Source organism: Boleophthalmus pectinirostris, unplaced genomic scaffold (genome assembly GCF_026225935.1).
Source record: "Boleophthalmus pectinirostris isolate CB_2022bp ecotype Guang Dong unplaced genomic scaffold, ASM2622593v1 HiC_scaffold_16, whole genome shotgun sequence".
Classification (NCBI taxonomy): Eukaryota; Metazoa; Chordata; class Actinopteri; order Gobiiformes; family Gobiidae; genus Boleophthalmus; species Boleophthalmus pectinirostris.
Genome location: NW_026571095.1, coordinates 8,347,771 through 8,366,916, shown reverse-complemented (window position 1 = coordinate 8,366,916; position 19,146 = coordinate 8,347,771). Strand labels below are relative to the sequence as shown.

The window sequence follows — 19,146 nt, the reverse complement described above, 5'->3', positions numbered from 1 at the left end:
ATTTTAGAATTTTTCTACCTGATAATGTTCCCTCATGAAAAAGAAAGGACATTTGTGTAACAATTACAAATTCTTTATTATAAAATAGTTACAATAGTAGTACAATTAGCCAAAACAATTTTTACAGATTCAGATGTATTGTAAATATCTTATTACTTTGATGTTGAACTTGCTAAATTACAATTATGCAGACACAGATTTAACTGAAAAATGTCAAGTAATTTTTCTGATTTCTAATATACATTAAAAAAAACTATTCTTGTATATTCATTATCAGTCAATATTCTGCACTCTGTTAATGTTAATCAGTTTGTTCACAGATGCTCCATAAAATATTATTGCATTTTTGTTATAGTAAAATGCCTGATCCTTCCTGACTCCAGCTTTTAGAGGTGCAGTTTCTTGTCTATTTTTGTCCATTTAGGCCTCTGTAGAAAGTGTGAGGACTTGATTGTGATACTAAGGAACAGACTCAATACTGATTCTGATAGCACAATGATAATAAAAACACTTTAGACTATAATATGTCATTTTCAACAATCATAGTACTTTCTTTCATAATACCCAGATACAGCTTAGGATCATTGTAAAGCTTCAGGAAAGCTTCATTTCTATCCTGTGAATGTGCCATTTTTATTTGTATCGTTACCTGCTCAAATGAGTATCTAGTTTCTGATTTTCGATGCTTTTGACCACCCTAGTGAGGACCATCAAGTCTTCGACCTCCTCAAAGCCCCAGTAAAAGATCCGACCTCCGGACCAGGCTCCACATGAACGTGAAGAACCAGGAGATCAAGCAGATAAGAGCCGGACGAGTGCTGAACAGACTGAACGGACTGTGGACACAAAATATTGAACAGCTGATTTCATTTAAAAAAGATGTAGCTGAAGTCATCAACCTTCCCTGGAGGTGGGACGCTAACTGAAGGCACAGCTTTGTCTGAAATCGTGTTACTGATGTTAGACTTTAAGATGAATTTCATTTCAACACAATTTGAACAGAAAGAGCTGATATAGTTGGAACTATAACAGGTGAACTGATTTTTGCTGTGATCTCGATTCACCGGAATATTTGTCATTTCACATGAACAGTTGAGCGTGTCCATTGACCCACCTCTTGATGTGATTGGAGGACAGGTGACGGACGGTCTTTGCAGAGAAGGGCAGGGGAGGTTTGACTGGAAGGAGGGCAGAGCCTCGAGGCACTTTGGACAGGTTCAGCCTGAAATAAGGACACAAGAATAAACATGCATATTCAAGGAGGGGGAATCTAGGGACTTTTTTTTAATACAAAGTTCAGTCTGGTCCACACAATACTAAGGAATAGGGACTGATTCTGATACACAATTTCTTTAGACAATAGAATGTGATTTGTCAGCATCAAATCATAGTATTTTCTTTTATATTACCACATGGTCATATATGTGTCTAATCCCTCAGTGGTCCATGGTCGCCTACTAGTCTATGTGCTCTTATATTTATTTATTTTATTATTTAATTTTATTTATTTATTTTAATTCAGTTATTAACAAAGTAAATTATATTTCACATCTTTTTCAGTCATCTCTATTTTTTTCCCCTTTTTTTCCCTGGTAAGCAGCCATATTTGTTTTAATACATATAGACTATGCTTGTCTCTGATTGGCTAATCCACCTGTCAGTCCTACCCATCTGAACTCTGGAAGATTCACCAGTGATCAGACTCACATCTTTGTAAAGTATTGGAGAAGTGTGTATTCTGGATCCCAGGCAACAAAACACTGTGTGCAGGATTTACCTGGAGGAGGTGGAGAGGGAGCGAGGAGGGCGCCCCCCCTTCAGAGCACACAGTCTGTCCCCCTGAGAGAGGCCACTGTCCTCACATGTGTTCTGTTCAGGAAAGAAAAACAAATAACATATCTTAATATAATAAATAATTTTCATAATCATTCATAGTGAATAACTGAAAGTAAATATTTTCCCAACACTGTGACTTGTATGTATGTATTTTCTGATCTATGTTATAATGTTGTTTCCTCATCAGAAACAGACCTGGAGCTGGATGTTTAACACACAAACCCTGCATAGTTAGGCTGAGTTCTTCTCAACGTATCAACATGATTTATAAGTTTCACTTTTGTTTTTGATGCTCTTAGACTCTTTGTGTTAAGTCACTCCCCCTTCAGAGCACTATCACGACACAATCAGCGTGCATCCTGCCAATGAACCTACTGCACATTGTTTGTGAAGTTGTTCTGTTCAGTTTTGTATCATGATTTTTATATATTTAGGGAGAATTGTCCTAGCCTGATTCATCCGCCGGTTTCGCTTTGTGGAAATTGTCTGACCTCACAGCATTAGGATTCGTTCGCTTGATGATAGGCAGGTACTTTTTTAATTTAACCAATCGCTGCTGTTTGGTTGTGGTGTATGTAATGCGCCAAATCCCGTAGGAAAAAGGGCAATAACGTCTTTCCCCTCGATAAAATTCACCAAACAATCTCTTTGTTTCGGGTTTAAATCCTCGATCTCGGAAATCGTTGCCAACACAGAATGTCTGTCTTTGTCTACATCCATCTGTTGTGCTGTACCACAAAAGGGACCCAGACAGGCACGATGACAGCTCTTTGCTGATTGGCCAGTGTGCGGGCTACAACTTCTGGGGTTCTTGCAAACTGTCTAGTGCATTCTGATTCCTGACCTAGTCGCTGGAGACTAGGTTAGAGTGTAGGAAGAGCATTGGACATAATTTTATAGCTAACCATAAGGAGGTTTTGGATAGGTAAATAGGTAGTTGCTAAATTACTGGAACATGCATGGACCTTTTCACCTCTTCAGGCAGGTTTTTGATAAACATTATAACATGGTAGAAAGCAAAACAAAAACAAAAAAACTTTTCATAATGACACCCTCTATGAAAAACTGTAATTAAACCACTGAGGAATAGCATTAAACTAGTTCATTCATCTAATTGGTCATTCAAACCTGTTTTTACTATGTACATTGTATTTTCATAGTCCTGACCTCATCGTAGCTGTAGGACCTTTGGAGGCCGTTGCTGTTGATTGACAGGTCCTCTACGCCATTGAGGAGGCGGGACATTGTCTCCGGTTGGTGCTTCTGATTGGTGGAGGCGTTGTCTTTTCTCTGCTGCAGTTGTTGCTTCCTGATCTGCCTCTGCTCCTGGAGTTTCTGTTTGGAGCGAAACACGTCTCCCTGCACCCAAAGGCTCTGCTGCTTCCTGCACACACCACATTTGATTTTTGGTGATTGAAAGATAGAAGCAAGATCAATTCAAGGTCGTAGTGTGGATATTATGTTATTTTCAGATCTGTGTTATAACATTGTTTCCTGATCACAAACAGACCTAGAGTTGTTTTTCTTCATTCGCACTTGTTTAAAACACAAACCCTGCACACTTACTCTGAGTTTTTCTCTCAAACTGAAAATACTCTGCTCCAACTTGTGATGTCATGTGGTAATACAGGAAGTGCTCCACTGTGTTTTTAAACTCCACACACCTTCACTAGAATCATTTGGATCATTTCAGCCCTGGAATTGTTAACCTCTGAAGAAAACACAGCAAAAAGTGGACTGTTAAAATTGACTCTCACAGAATCAGTTTTAACATTTTCTCTGGGTTTATATGAGTCCAATCTGTTCTAGAGTTAATTTAACATTTTTGGAAATGTTAATTAAGTAACACTGGACCAAAGTTCCTGATTAACCCCGAAATCAGGAGTTATATTATTGTTTTGAAAGTAAACACATAACACTTTGTAGGGCTATCCTGACTTAGCTAAACAACACACAGAGGTATTTTATTTTTACACTTTATTTTAGTTAATTTAAGATGAATTTATATACAAAACTGGTTCAAACTGGTCATCTCTCGCGGGAGTTTGAAGTGGTGGGTGGGAGGTGCCAAATTAACACTAAGGCAAGTTGACTGAACACAAGGGAAAGTTGAATTCACTTCAAGCATATCAACAACTTGAGCCCCCATTTAACTTTCAAATAGTTAAAATAATGCTTTCTGTGTTAAAAACAACTCTGAAATATGTTACCCTGAAATTTTATCCCTCCAGTTTTCGCTGTGAAGGTAAACGGAGCTGTTGACTTAATTTAAAACTACCACTACATGACATCACGAGGTAGAACAGAGCATTTCGAGATTTAAATATGTAGACAGACTAATAATAAAGTGTTACTTAAACATGTGTGAATGAAACAAAACACAACTGCAGGTCTGTTTTTGAGGAGGTAACAACATTATAAAAAGGCTTAATGGTGCACTATGCAGCTTTTCTGGGTCAGGGTCTGCCACCTCCTTGTCTCCATGGAGATGCCAGCATATTGCTTTGCTTGCTGTATTCCACAGTAGAGCATTTAAATGTATCTTTCACCAGTGAGACAGCCGGTAACACAGCTAGGCCATGGTACAGGTCAGATCTATGGAAAGTCAAGCACACTCAAAGTAAGAGTGCATGTTTTTCAAGGTGTTTTTAGGTCATTAACACAACTGTTACTCAGTAAAATATGATGGATAAGTTTAATGTTCACTGGAACATCCCAAGAAAAGCAATATCTCCATGAAAACCCAACAAAAAGTTACACAGTGCACCTTTAAAGCTCACAAGATTCAATTTTATGTACTATAGGTATAACTTTTCATGGGAAGGATCCACCGCCTGCTTGTCTCTGCAATGACTTTATTAGTTTGTCTGGAATATTCCACAGTACGCCATTAAATGTATCCATCTTCCATTCATAAAGTTGTTTTTATTGCACAAAAATACCTTTATAAACATGCATTTTACTGTGAATGTAGTCATCTCTCCATAGTACTGATCTGTAACTTAGCTTGATGGCATCGCATACTTGTTTTTATGGAAATAGACAAACTTACACAATGCACCTTTAATAATTATGTTTTTTTTTCACCATAGCGACGTAACCACAGTATCAGAGACTCACATCAAGAGGAAGTTCTGCTGGGGTCCGATCACAGAGCCGGGCCGACAGATCCTGATCCACGCGATAGCCTCCGCTGCCGTGAACCAGAAGTGCTTCATCAGGTAACAGCCAATCAGAGTGCCCGTCCTGCCCAGGCCCGCTGCCATTGGACGAAAAAAAGGAACAACAGTTTAGAAGGAGTCATATGGTACAGAAGTACAGGAAAAGAGAGGCTGAGGAGGCAGGTGGGTCTGCTGCTGTAGTGGGGATGGAGTGAAGGAGGCCTCCCTCATGTTTACTCCTTCCTTCTGTGGTTTGCTGCCTATTCATTATGACATGTCTCTATTTAGACGTGCTGGTTTTCCGACACTTTTTAGTATCGCTATACTGACATGTCACCTGTGCATATTCAAGCTGCTGTCCATGGTGCTGAATGCAGCAGATCGATCAGTAGGTAGGTAAGTTTTTTCCCCAAATATAATTAGCTTATGCAAAACAGACATCCTTAGGCTTATATGTCTACAGCCCCGTTGCCCCCTTCTATCAGCCTAATATCTCCCTTTTGCCAAGTTTCTTATCTGTTCTGTAGCGGTGTGGTGTCCAAATTGCAATGCGTAGCCAAGCTTGGCCAGCAGCCACCTAGATGAGACTGATTTGGCCAAAAGAAATAGGGGCCTAATCCGTCTACAATCAAATTTCATCACCGCGTAGGTTGTCAAATATTTGTTTTGGGCTGCGAGAGTGTCATCTCATTGACCTGGTGCAATGAATTTGACTAATTATTTATTTAGGCCATATGGTGTTCTCCGCAGATGGCCTAAGTGACGAAATGTACTACTCCACTCCGACAATTAGTCGTTAATGTCAATGTCTAAACAGTGGCATGTTGAAACAGCAGCATGTAACTCTATGACACATTTGATGGACAGCTGAAAAATGTGGCCTGGCTCTCCTTATCATCAGACTGAGCTAACCTTTGCAGTGCACCGCCACAGCTCCGGGGGCGCTCTCGCACACATGCAGAAACCTCCGCATGATGAGGTCAGAGGGCGTGGAGCCATCCAGGAAGAAAAGATCGTGATGAGTGAATCCGGCTCCATCAAACCTGCGAGCGTCGTACATCTTTTTGTTGAGCCTCACCACATCTGTGACCCCGTGCTGCCTGAAGAAAGGGAAGTATGCCTCGGGAGCGTGCACTGGATAACCTAGCAACGCACAAACAAAAACATTTACCTTTTTAAAATTTTATGGAGAAACAATAGTAGTTTTGCTGCAGCTTGTCAAAGCCTGATCCTGTCAGATCTCAGAAGCTCAGCAGAGCTGGGCCTAGTCAGTATTTGGATGGGAGATCACTGGGAACACCAAGTGCCTCAGTGGGGTGCTAGTGGTAAAAAAAACAAAAAACATAAGCACCCACATTGCATAGTATGAAAGTGGTGTGAGCGTGACAGATAATAATGGTTGGAGGGACCGATGCTGCAGATAGGCAACCTTGCTTCTGTCAGTCTGCCCCAAGGCAGCTGTGACTACAAAAGTATCTTACCACCACCGAGTGTGGAGTGAATGAATAATGATCTGAAAAAGCGCTATATAAAACTGTTGCATTATTATTATAATTATAGAAATACAACTGTACAAAATTTGCTTTATTGACTTTTGATGCATTATTTATTATTAACAAAAGGTAACTATTAACTTGAAAACTACTGCTTCATGACATCACAAGATGGAACAGAGCATTTTGAGCTTTGGAGACAAACAGAGTAATGATTACATTACTCAATGAAACAAAACACAACTCTAGGTATATTTTTACAGAGGTAAGAAGATTCTAACATGGCTTAAAACTCACAAGAATCCATTTTGAGTCATATAAGACCTTTAAACTTCTGAGTGAACAGGAGCATCTGTCCCTGCAGAAGATCTACAAGCAGCCCTCTCTGCGACAGGCCCATAAGATCCCGACTGAGGCTCTGCTGTTGCTCAGAGTGTGAGTCAGGGCTCCACGCTGTCGCATGAACAGACTTAAGAATGCCTGTGTGCCAGTGTCTATTAAGCTACTGAATATGACTAGGCAACTGTTGATCATGCACTTTATATGGAGCAATGAACTGTAATTAACTTGTGTTTATTCTGTATTTATGGACTACTTCACAGTATATATTGCATTGATTGCAGCATAGGCGGAGAGCCTGAGACAAATTGCCCACTCGTGCAACCATGAAGTTAATCTTGATCTTGATCTTATTCTCAGACATCACCTTCGTCATTAGAAACTCACATGTTGTTTCCTGTTGTAAGGAGACTTCCCAGCAGGCATCTGTGCTCTAGTGATCCTGTTAGAGCTGGATTAAAACATCACCACAGTGACCGGCAGCAACAAGCCAACCTACTTTTAATGAGGCAGTCTATGTAAAGCTGAGTCTGACTCAGACACTGAGCTGAACAGACTCCAGCAAACAGCAGAGTTTAAAAGGCCCTTGTTGTGATCTATGTTCTAATGTTGTTTCCTCATTAAAACAGACCTGGGGTTGTGTTTTGTTTCATTCACACATGTTTAACACACAAACCCGGCATTTTTAGGAGTTCTTCTGTTCACTCTGTTCCACCTTGCAACGTCATGTGGTAATACAGAAAGTGCTCCACTGTTTTTACATACATCTTCATTAGAATCATTTAGATAATTTCACCCTTTGGAATTGCCATTTTTTTACAAAACAAAAGGTAAAAGGAGCTGTTCACTTGAAAACTACAACTACATGACATCACAAGCTGGAACAGAGCATTTTGAGCTTTGGAGATGTAGACAGACTAATAATGATGGATGACTCAAACATGTGTGAAACAAAACACAACTCCAAGTCTGTTTTTGAGGAGGTAACAACATTATAACATGGCTTAAAGCTCACAAGAGTCAATTTAGCAGAATATATGGCCTTTAAAATGATTGACTGATGTCCAGTGATCTCTCTATGATTTAAAATGGTCCATATATCCTTTGTTACTGACCATTGTCCATCTTGCTGCGCTGGTGTGGGCTGCTGAAGGCCAGGAGTTTCCCCGGGATGATCCAGTTCAGGTCCCCATTCTCCACTCTCTGCAGAAGGAGCACATGGTCACACATACACACACGAACAGATAGAGATATGGTGGTAGTTTGGAGGTGGGAGCGGTTGTTCTGACCTCATAATGCTCATAATCCTCCACCTTAAACTTGTCAAAGTCCAGGAAACCATGCTGCACAGCCTGAGGGAACACACAGACAAAAACACAAAACATATAAACAATTTATATTCTGACAATAGACCTTTTGCACAATGGCTGGAGGTGCCCCACTGTAGGTTTGAGGAACTTCCCGTTGATACAAAATATCTGTGGAAATGTCTCGTGTATTCTCAATCAGCTTCATAAATCTGCCCCATCACCAAATTTTCATCCAACAAGGTCCACAAAGGATAAATTATGTCCATGAAGAATTTATCCACAACTATCGAGGTAAGAAAGATGAAAGCTTAAAGGCTAAAAACAACTAGCATTAGTGAATTACTCCCGAGCAAAACTAATGTTATAATCATGAATAACGTGAGTAATAAGTCATTCTTTAAGAGGGTGGGTAAATAGAAGCACATGCCGTTCACAGACACCAGAATGAACATATTCACAGTTCATTCATCAGACAGTAATACAGTGCATTCAGTTCATGTTCGCCCAAAATATGATCTCGTTCATGAACTATCATTCAGTGAACGCAATTATGCACAACACTGGTGCTAGGTGATATCAGTCCGCCGCTGCCAAGCTTTCGATCAGCAAGTACAACTGCTGCTGCTCAGACACAAATCCTTCAAATGCAAGGTTGGTTTTAGTTCTACAATTATTCTATTGACACAGACATTCACATCAACAGTCTGGTGTTATAATTGTTTTGCCTCGGTTTTTTTGTGAAGTAGGTAAGTCTGTTTTTAGTGGCAGGCTAACTATGACCATTGACATGCACTAGCCTAGCACCAGCAACCTCTGCAAATGCAAGGACTGAATTGAATATTTAAAAAAGCATCTCCACACGTCTCCAACACTCTGGCTCAATAGAAAATGAGGTCCTATGTCCAAAATTCCGAACTGTCCCTTTAATAATAAATGATAATACATAGCACTCGTATAGCGCTTTTCAAGATACTCAAAGACGTTTTACATGAGGAGACAGACGCAGATTTCTGCAGTTCAAATGCTACAGATGTTCACAGATTACATGTCTAACATTCAAACTGCACAAATTTATCTATGTTAATACCTACATCATGAAATCGATTTTTAATATTCATTGTAGAATCAGTCTGAGTTAATAAGTTACTTATGTTTTATTCATGACCATAATGTTAGTTTTGATCAGTAGTTCACTAATGCTACTCTCGATTTGCCTTTACATTTTCATCTTTCTTACCTTGATAGTTGTGGATAAATTCTTCATGGACAGAATATGTCCTTGTTGAATGAAAATACGCAAGACATTTCCACAGACTTTTTGCCATAGAAAACCATTAACCGAAAGTTCAGCTAAACCCTACAGCGGGGCACTTCTGGTCGCTGTGAAAAAGGTCTGTCCATCTATTTACCCTGTACCCATTTTTTTCACAGTGTGTCATAGTCCAGTACAGATAAATTGTATAAGCAACTCTTAAGCCAGTACTGTCTTTATTATTAATTAGAAAGCAATTTATTGTTCAGTTATCAGGTGCACATTAGCATTCTAGTTGTCCACTGTTGTGAAAGTGGTGGCTTCTTTCTGTATGTGGTACCTTGTGTATTCCATGTAAACAGTCCAGCACAGACAGGTTAAAGGAGCACTCCCCCGCACCAGCGTCCCTAAACACAAACAACACAAGTCTGTAAATGTACTGCGAAAGACTACTGCAGTACTTTACTTTATTGTGAAGTATGGTGAAAGTCTGTTGCCATGACACCGACCTGAAGCAGATGAATCCTGAGCAGTTTCCACTGAGCAGACTCCTGTACGCCTCGTCTGGACCCCTTTTCAGGTAAATTACCTGGAGAACAGGTACAACTTTAGTTAGAGCATAATGGAGGTGACAAAGCTTTATATAAAATGCCGGGGTGACATCACATACTATATTTTTTTGGAAAATTCTTGTTAGTATATGGTATTTTAGTGTTACTTTCTTGGTTATAGACTATTTTCAGTAAAACTATTTCAATAATAACTTGTACTGACATTACAGGGATGGTATATGCGTTTTCAGTTGTCAGCACTAGGATTTCAGAGGATTTCCTGTTTAAAATTGTATAAAATAATAATAACAATGTGCATATTTAAAAACAAGGTAAAGGGACACAATAATGAAAGCAGGTTAGACATTGAAAGCAGTTCTTAACAGATCTGAGGTTTTGAGCAGTTTCTTGATGGTGGAGAGTTCAGTGCAGTCATGGATTTAGCTGAGGTAGTGAGTTCCAGAGTTTGGAGGCAGAGATGGAGAAGGCTCTGTGTCCCCAGGTTAGGAGCTTGGTCCTACAGGGGATGGACTGGAGGTTGGCGTCAGAGGAGCAGAGGGAGTGAGATGGAGTGTGGGGGTGCAGCAGCTCTGAGATGTAGGAGGGGGCCTGGTTGTGGAGGGTTTTGAAGGTGAGGAGGAGGACTTTGTGGATGTGCAGAGGGATGCAAGAATGTTTTTCTTTTGTCTCCAGTAAGTTAGACTACTGTAATGGCCTGCTGGTCCTGACTTGAACCAGGAAGTACGAGCACATGCGTCCTGTACTCAGGTCTCTGCACTGCCCCCTGTGGCTCAGAGACTTTAAAGCGTCTCTGCTTGTGTACAAGTCTTTCCATGGTCCAGAACCAAAGTATATCTGTAACATGTTAGTGCTGTATGAACCATCTCGCACTCTGAGGAGCTCAGGGACCGGCCTCCTGCTGGTGTCCAGAGTCAGGACTCTACTCTTACTCTGTTTGAATCCAGACTCAAAACAGTTCTGTTTAACTGTGTGTATGACTGAAAGGTTTTCATTTTTCATTCCGTACTCTTCTCTGTCATTTAATGTCTCTTTCTCTTTTTAATTTTATGATGATTGATGATTTTAATGTATTTCTTATTCTATAAAGCACTTTGAATTACTTTGTGTCCCATTTGTGCTATACAAATGAACTTGCCTTGTCTTTAAAGGCAGCAAATGGAGGTGTCCTTGGCACAGAAGTGCTATTGTCTATTCAAGTCTTCCATTGTAGGGAGCATTATACCTCAGGCCAGATAAAAAGGTCTGCGCTGGAGATGTCTTGGCCCAGTAGTTGAATCTCCCTGTCAAAGATCGTATGTATTGAAGGTTTATATACTCACAGCGTAGGCCCCGATCAGAACAGCAGCGTTGGCTCTCTTCTTTGGGTCATGGGAAGTGAAGTGCACCAGCTTCTTCTTGGACATGGTCAACGACTGTGGAGACATGAACGCATCACTATCGTCGTACATTCAAAGCTCCTTAAATAAACAGACTGTACATCTCCATAAGTGAGTTCTGAGCACTCACCTTGAGCTTCTTGTGCAGTTTGGTGCAGTAGCGGTAAAGCATGGCCAGGTTCAGAGGCCCGAAGTCTGAGTAAAAGCTGAAGGAGAGACACATGCGGGTAGTTAAAGGGAAAAGTTGATACTTTGCAGCTGAAGTCATCAATATTCCCTGCGAGGTTGAAGCTAACTGGAGGGACTGCTCCGTCTGAAGATATGTTAGTCGAGTTAGTTTTAATCTGATCTTTGTTTTAGCACAATCTGACCAAAAAGTCACCAGAAAATGTTTTTTTTTTTTTTCTTTTACTTTTTTTTGGCTGTGTCTTTTAATGTGTGCATTGTGTCTCCATGATAACTGCTGAGCATTCCACCCATTTTTTAAAAATTATTATTTATTTAAACAAGACAAAACTAAATTAACAACACTAACAAAAAACAAAACAAAAATCTACATGTACATATTTGGGACCTGGTGCTCAAAAGGAATAGAATGAAATTTAAAAAAAAAACTTCCCACATCATTAGTTTACACAAAGTTGTATTTCGATTGATTCCAGTGTGTTTGAGTATTCCAGTATTGTCCTGCATTGAGGCTCGAGTGCTTAGAACATTTCTGTTTTCACCTACCCCCTGGCTCCACCCATATCCCTGTATTTAGTTGAAGTTATTCAGACCCTGCATCATATGTAGGGTTAAAAAATGCCACATTGCCAAAAGATATAACATCTTTTTTTAAATGTAAACTTTTCTTTTTCTTACAACATAGTATCTTAAAACATACAATACTATCTTAAAATAATATGAAAGTTTTCTTGTTAAAAACATCATATTATTCAGCTGAAATGTTTTTATAGTTAAGTGCAATTACAGTTTACACTTCCACAGAACGCCAAGGCTGAGGTATCAAAATGAAATAAAAGAAATGGTTACGTCCTAATTTCCATTCAGAAGTCAGCTCCATTCACAGCCTGCTCCCATAATCCTCTGCTCCTCTAATCCTGGTCCAGTTCTTTCTAAACACGCCTCGCACTCTTATATAACACTCAAATCCACTTTATCAGACTCACCGAGCACTCGGAGTTCTCATTACATTACATATTTATTTATTTGTTTTAATCCTGATCGCCATGACTACCACTACTACTACGCCGCGGGGGCAGTGGTCGGTAGGTGACGTCCCATAATGCACTGGGGCGGTAGTATTATCATCAGCCCCGTGTCCTGTTCTAAATCCTCCCCTGTGTCAGAGAAACAGCTCATCTGCTCCTGACCTGGATCTATACACAGCACAGCACAGACACGAAAAAATTAATTAAATTAAGTTTGCACTATGTAACTTTGTGGTTGGGGGTCCGTCACCTGCTTGTTTCTATGGATATGTCATTGCTCTGCCTGGAATGTTCCACAGTATGACATTAAACAGCTCTACCTTAGATTTATTCAATTACAATATGTAGAAAAACAGACATTCTGACGGGGTCACCTCTCCATAGATCTGACTTGTAACTTGGTCTGGTTTGGTCTCTATGAAGGTAGAAAGGTTTAATACCATACTGTGAAACATTCTAGACAAAGCAATAACATCTCCATGGAGACAAACCATCAGAAAAGTTACATTAAATTACATGAATTACATTACTTTACATTACATTAGATCCTGTTGAGTGGGTCTGGGTTATTTGATCTTTTTCTGATCATTGTTTAAATCTGAACAGGTTAAGGTTTCTAGATTTGCATGGACCTGTGTTAGTTCTAGTTTAGACCTGGTTAGGTTCCACATATCAGAGTCCAGGTTTAGATTCAAGATAAACTTTTAAGTTCTGATTCAGACTGCTTGGAATTCTGTGGTGGAATTTGCTGTTTAACTCAGATTGCAGAGTTATTGCCCTGATCATTGACCTGATTTTTGGCTCATATCTCTGTATTACTGGGTCTATCCACATGAAACAAAAACAGACACATATCTTCTCTGTCAGTATAAATCACCAGATTTTTTCTCTAGGAGCTGGACTATGGCTGTGATGGGGGGTCGGGGTCAGGTAGGCAATATAACAGAATTGTATGACCCTGATGATGCAGATTATATTCTCTGAAAACCTCCACATTTTCTTTACATATCAGACAAACTGCATGCTCCTTACATTGAACAAAAAATAATTGGTTGTCAACTGTTCTTTTGAAAAGTCCGCTCTCTCTGTCAACTTTTTGTACTTTAACACTTGCCATTTTACTGTCCTTAACTGCACTACACAACTCTGTGTGAGCGTTGACTCTCACTCTTTGATCTTGAGGTTGTCAGGTGTCGAAAACTTGGCAGCAAATGTAAATACGTTGTATAATAATTTAAATATAAATACTTCGTATAAATATAATTTTTAATTGAAAAAATCTACAAAATACGAGATGCAGACGTGTTATTATTTGCCAAAAAATAAATTAAAAAAATAGGCCATAACAATTTTTGAGGATTGTCTCATAGGGCCAGTTCAAGTGGTGGGGGGCACAGGGGCTGGGGGGCTGGTCATAGGGGCGTGGAAGGCCGGAGTTGGTTGGTTAGTTTGATGACCCCTGGTATAAGTAAACAAAAGTCAAATTATGGTACCATTACGCACCCCTAAAGATGTGATTGTTGTGTTGAAATTACTTTGAGCCATACTGCAAGTTTTTGAAGCTCATGATAAGGTTCAACATTTGTGAATTTCTATTTTGGATATTTCTTTCAAAAACAAAAACTATCCTCCATCAGAAATTATTACATTATTAAATTACTCATACCTTAATACTGTAGAATGCAAATATTTTTTACTTGTGTAATCTTTTTGATCAGACGTTTGTATATTTACTTCAGTAATATTCTGCTGAAGTACCTATGCTCTTACTTGTTTTGAGTACCCACCTCTCATAGACAAACTCCTCATCTGAGCTGAAGTAGTGAATGAAAGTAGAACTCTTTGGCTTGATCCTCAGAGTGGTAAAATACAGACGATCTGTGGGGGGAAAAGTAAAAGAGTGCTTCAATAAGTTCATAAAAGCAACATGATAATAATATGACTTATGAGTAGTCCAATGTAGAGCTGTCAAAAGTATCTAAAATCAGATACTAATCAGTACTTAAACTAATATTGAAACTAGATACTTGCTTTTCGCAGGTATTGATACTAAAAAAGTCCCATTGACAGGACAGAAATCGGTATCGGAATCGGTATTAGTATTGAGTCTATTCCTCACAGTTTTGATTCAACACTATCCAAATGCATTACATAACATTTAAACCCATCAGCCGGTGAACAGAACAGGAATTCACCAGTTTTCACCAGTGTCCCCGAACGCCTCACAAGTTACTTCATCAGATTTATACAACCTAATCCCACATCACCGGGAAGTCATTCAAACACGCTTAACTTTTCAATCAGTGAAGTAATTCTAGAAAAGGTAACTCATTTGAACTTCACAGAGGAGTTTTCAGACACGATAAGTTTATATTTGTGAATGAATAAAGTAGAAAGTTTAGTAGAAACTATCATCAACAGTCATTATAGAGAGCCATCCAACAATTTGTTCAACTTAAAGTGTTAAAAATGCATAATACTGTTGATTTAAGTATCCTCAAAGTCATGTATAAAGCAAAGTGCGATGTATTACCTGTAAATATGCAAAGACTGTTTAAGATGAGAACAGGCCACTACAATTTAAAAGGAGCCTACATTTTTTTAAAGCAAACCCAGATTCAGAACCAAGGTTATGGAGCGAAGCGTTGCAGTGAAAGGAGTTAATTTGTGGAAGAGTCTTGACAAAGATATAAAAAAATCAAATCCCGTGCAATGAAAAAAATATTGCAATGTGTATGTATGAAAAAGAAACTAAGTTGTTGTGCATTATAGTGAAAATTTTCTAAATAATTGTGCCTGAAGTGAAATTTTTAGTAACAGTTGGTGCTGATGTATTGTCTGGAAAAGGGAAAAGGGAAAAGGTGGCAGATAACATAAGATAAGATCTTTCTACTCCTTTTCATTCATTTCTTGTATGTTTGCTTTTTTATACTTTACGAATGAAACAAATAAACAAAAAAGATAGAAGTTAAAAGGAGAAAATTAAGCAGTGAGACAGACCTGTACACACATTCGCTCTTAACGCACTTGCATAATGACTCCACAAATAATTAATCCTTTACAGTTTACATAAAAGTATTTGTTGTAAATCTCCTCGTGATTTAAAGGGCATATTAGGCTATTTTCTGATGTTATAATGTTTTTTCCTCATCACAAACAGACCTGGAGTTGTGTTTTGTTTCATTCACACATTTTTAACACGCAAACCCTGCAGATTTAGGTTCTTCTCAAACAGAAAACACTGTTCCATTTTGCAAAGTCATACAGGATGTGCTCCACTGTGTTTTCAAACTCCATACACCTTCATTAAAATAATTTGGATCATTTCAGCCCTGGAGTTGCCAATTTCTGCTTAATAAAAGATAAAGAAAAATCGCGCACACTGTCTTACTTGAAACATTTCGGCCCTAGGACAAAGGTGGCACGGTTTGTCCTAATATATCTCTCATTTTGCAAGTCAGACAGTGTGCGTAATTTTTCTTGGGCTGCTCCCTCTCCTCCAATGCGCCCATCTCAAGTAATTGACATGCACAATTCTCATTCTTTTATATTACTTAATAAAAGATTAAAGTAGTTGTTAACTTAAAAACTACCACTTCATGACATCACAACAGAGAGTTTTGAGCTTTGTGGATGCAAACAAACTACTAATAAAGTGTTACTCAAACATGTGTGAATGAAACAAAACAAAATAACAACAACAAAACTCCATGTTATTTGGGGAGGTAACAATATTCTAACATGGCTGTAAGCTCACAAGAGTTAACAGGCTCTATTCACAGTTATGTCACAAACCAGGAAGACGTTTGGAAAGATGCGATTACAACTTATAGTGTAATTCCTGACAATGGGCTTGCCAAACATGGATCTATTAAAACCGACTGTGATAAAACCCACTGAAGTGAATGTGATCAACGGTAAAATGAAGACTGCATACGTATGTGTTGTTTAGAATCATCTTGAATTTGACAACTCATCTCTTCTAATCACATGTACCCAGGGCGCTCGGAGTTGTGTGTCAGTTGGGAAATGATGAAAACTGAGGTATGATTGTAATTGTTGATGAGTTAAACATAACGGAGCACTACAATGGCATGTAGATGAAGAAAACTGAGTCTGGGAAGTTGTAATCGCAAATTTCCAAATGTCTTATGGTTTTATGACGTAAGCGTGAATAGAGCCTATTTTGCATAATTTAGAACCTGTAACTGCTTCTTTCCCAAGATCCAGCCACTGCCCAGTACTACAATCCCAACAAAACCTCCAGAATTCCCTCCCTGAGCTGCAGAGGCTGAACTAGCACTGACTCATGACTGGTGCAAGTGCTGGGGTTTTGGTTCGGGAGTGACCATTCAGATCAGACAGAGGCATTTTAGGTTTAAACCAACTGGATTTCAGCGTTGAACCAGTAACCCAAATGAGAAAGTCATGTGAGGCTCATTCTGCTTTCTGATTGGATAACTGTCTCAAACCAAAACAAAATTATAACATAAAGAAGTCTGCCATCATGTCCAATGTTTTTGTAATTACGAATAAATCAGCATTACAGTTGTTATGAGTAAAACCTGTATTTGATTTGAACATGTTTACCCCATAGGTCACGAAATTTGATGTGTGCAAAACATTTTCTACTTTTCTGTATAGTTTTAAGAAACATTTATTTGGGAAACACGCCCTTACATGACTTACTTACGAACTATTACACACTATGTCATCATTATTGAACCTTACTCTATATTCTGTGACACTGTGACATGATTTAAAGTCACACATACATATACAGTCCATGGTCATACATTAACAGAGTTTTTATTATTTGTTTGTAGGTTTGTCTTTTTTGGATTCATTCTAAAATCTAAGTTAAATGTTACATCTAAGCAGCTTGAAGAGGCATTGTGTAACTTTTTGGTTACGGGTCCATCACTTCCTTGTTTCTATAGATATATCATCGCTCTGCCTGGAATGTTCCACAGTATGACATTAAACAGCGCTACCTTACATTTATTCAATTACAGGTGGTCTTATAGCTCAAAAATACCTAGAAAAACAGACATTGTGACTCTGAGTGGGGTCGCCTCTTCACAGATCTGACCTGTAACTTGGTCTGGTTTGGTCTCCATGAAAATGGAAAGGTCTAATGCCATACTGTGAAACATTCCAGACAAAGCAATAACATCTCCATGGAGAAACGCATTTGACGGAGCCTCCACCAGAACAGTGACATAATTACTTTAATACTTTTTTGTAATATCCACCTTTTACTCCAACTTCAAAATTCAAGCAATTCTCTTAGCAATTTTGAACTTTTTACTTTTACTTTTTTTTATGTTTTTTTTTTTTTTATTAATGTAAATATGTATACATTTTTAACAATTTATGAACAAATCAAAAATTAAAATAAACTAGATAACCAAAGTATTGAACAAAAGAGGTTTCAAAAGACAATTAGTTGTAAACATGTACGATAATGAAATGGAATATTGTGTTTACTGTGCAAATACATTATACTATATATAATATTTATAATAAAATTCAAACAAGTTGACTCACCTTTAATTATCTCAGAAGCAGAGCTCTGGTCAAAATCTTCGGCCATGGCTCCAGAAACAAAAGAACTCCAAAAACTAAAGCAAGTCCAGAATCCACAAAGTTTAGAATCGAGTTCTCTGTGGACAGTTTAAAGAGAGACACAGAGAGACAAAGAGACACTGAGATTGGCTGTGTCCAGTGTCCAATGTGCAGATGATGTCCACAGTGAGAAGGAGGAGGAGAAAGAGGAGGAGGATTGGTCAGAACAGTCCAGGCGCTCACACAGGATTATCTACTGCACATGCTCAGTACACACACGTATACACACGTATACACACGCACACACGTACACACTTCTTGTGTTTATCCAGGGCTGGGTCACAGAGGCAGCAGTCTGAGCAGGGTCTCCCAGACTTCTCTCACCCCAGACACTTTCTCCAGCTCCTCTGTGGGACATCAAGGCGTTCCCAGGCCAACGCAGAGACAATCCCTCCAGTGTGTCCTGGGTCTTCCCCGGGGCCTCCTCCTGTGGGACATGAGGGCAGGTGTCCAGGAGGCACCAGGAACAAAGCCTCCTCAGATGCTCCTCTTGGTGTGGAGGAACAGCAGCTCAACTCTGACTGGGACTTTAATATAATATAAAATGGTGGATGGAGCCGTGCCCTGTTGCCCTGTTGCCCTGTTGCCCTGTTGCCCTGTGGCAGTGGTTGAATGGTGAGTTAAACAAACACAGAAAACATTTAACCTACAGGAACAACAAAAAAATCCATTCATTTCAAAAGTCCATCCCAGTTCCACCTCATGATGTATGACTTTGAAGACTACAGGTGTAAATTAGTTCCCATGTATAACCTGCATCTACATTTTTCCTATGACTGTACAAACAAAAAGAATACCTAACATAATACTTATGTATGACCTATGACTTTACAAACACCAGGAGAAAAAGCCATGACTAACTCTAACAGTACAGGTGTAAATAGCTAAATCATGCAGAATAAACCTACATTTGATTTGACAGGAATAAGATGTAGAGTTGCATAAAGTTCTGACATCCCACAGTC

At 39.0% G+C, this 19,146-nt stretch overlaps 1 protein-coding gene across 1 annotated transcript; it reads right to left on the bottom strand.

The window, feature by feature from the left end:
* Positions 1–148: 148 nt before the first annotated feature.
* LOC110157824 (dual specificity protein phosphatase CDC14AB-like) lies at positions 149–18,256 on the bottom strand. The gene is made up of 14 exons (XM_055151868.1): positions 18,104–18,256; positions 14,341–14,431; positions 11,470–11,545; positions 11,283–11,375; positions 9,901–9,980; positions 9,732–9,798; positions 8,119–8,181; positions 7,945–8,032; positions 5,910–6,140; positions 4,957–5,095; positions 3,004–3,220; positions 1,778–1,869; positions 1,115–1,222; positions 149–836 (listed from the first exon to the last, which is right to left on the bottom strand). The coding sequence occupies exons 1-14, from the start codon at positions 18,147–18,149 to the stop codon at positions 728–730; spliced, it is 1,500 nt and encodes a 499-aa protein (XP_055007843.1). The 5' UTR covers positions 18,150–18,256; the 3' UTR covers positions 149–727.
* Positions 18,257–19,146: the final 890 nt, after the last annotated feature.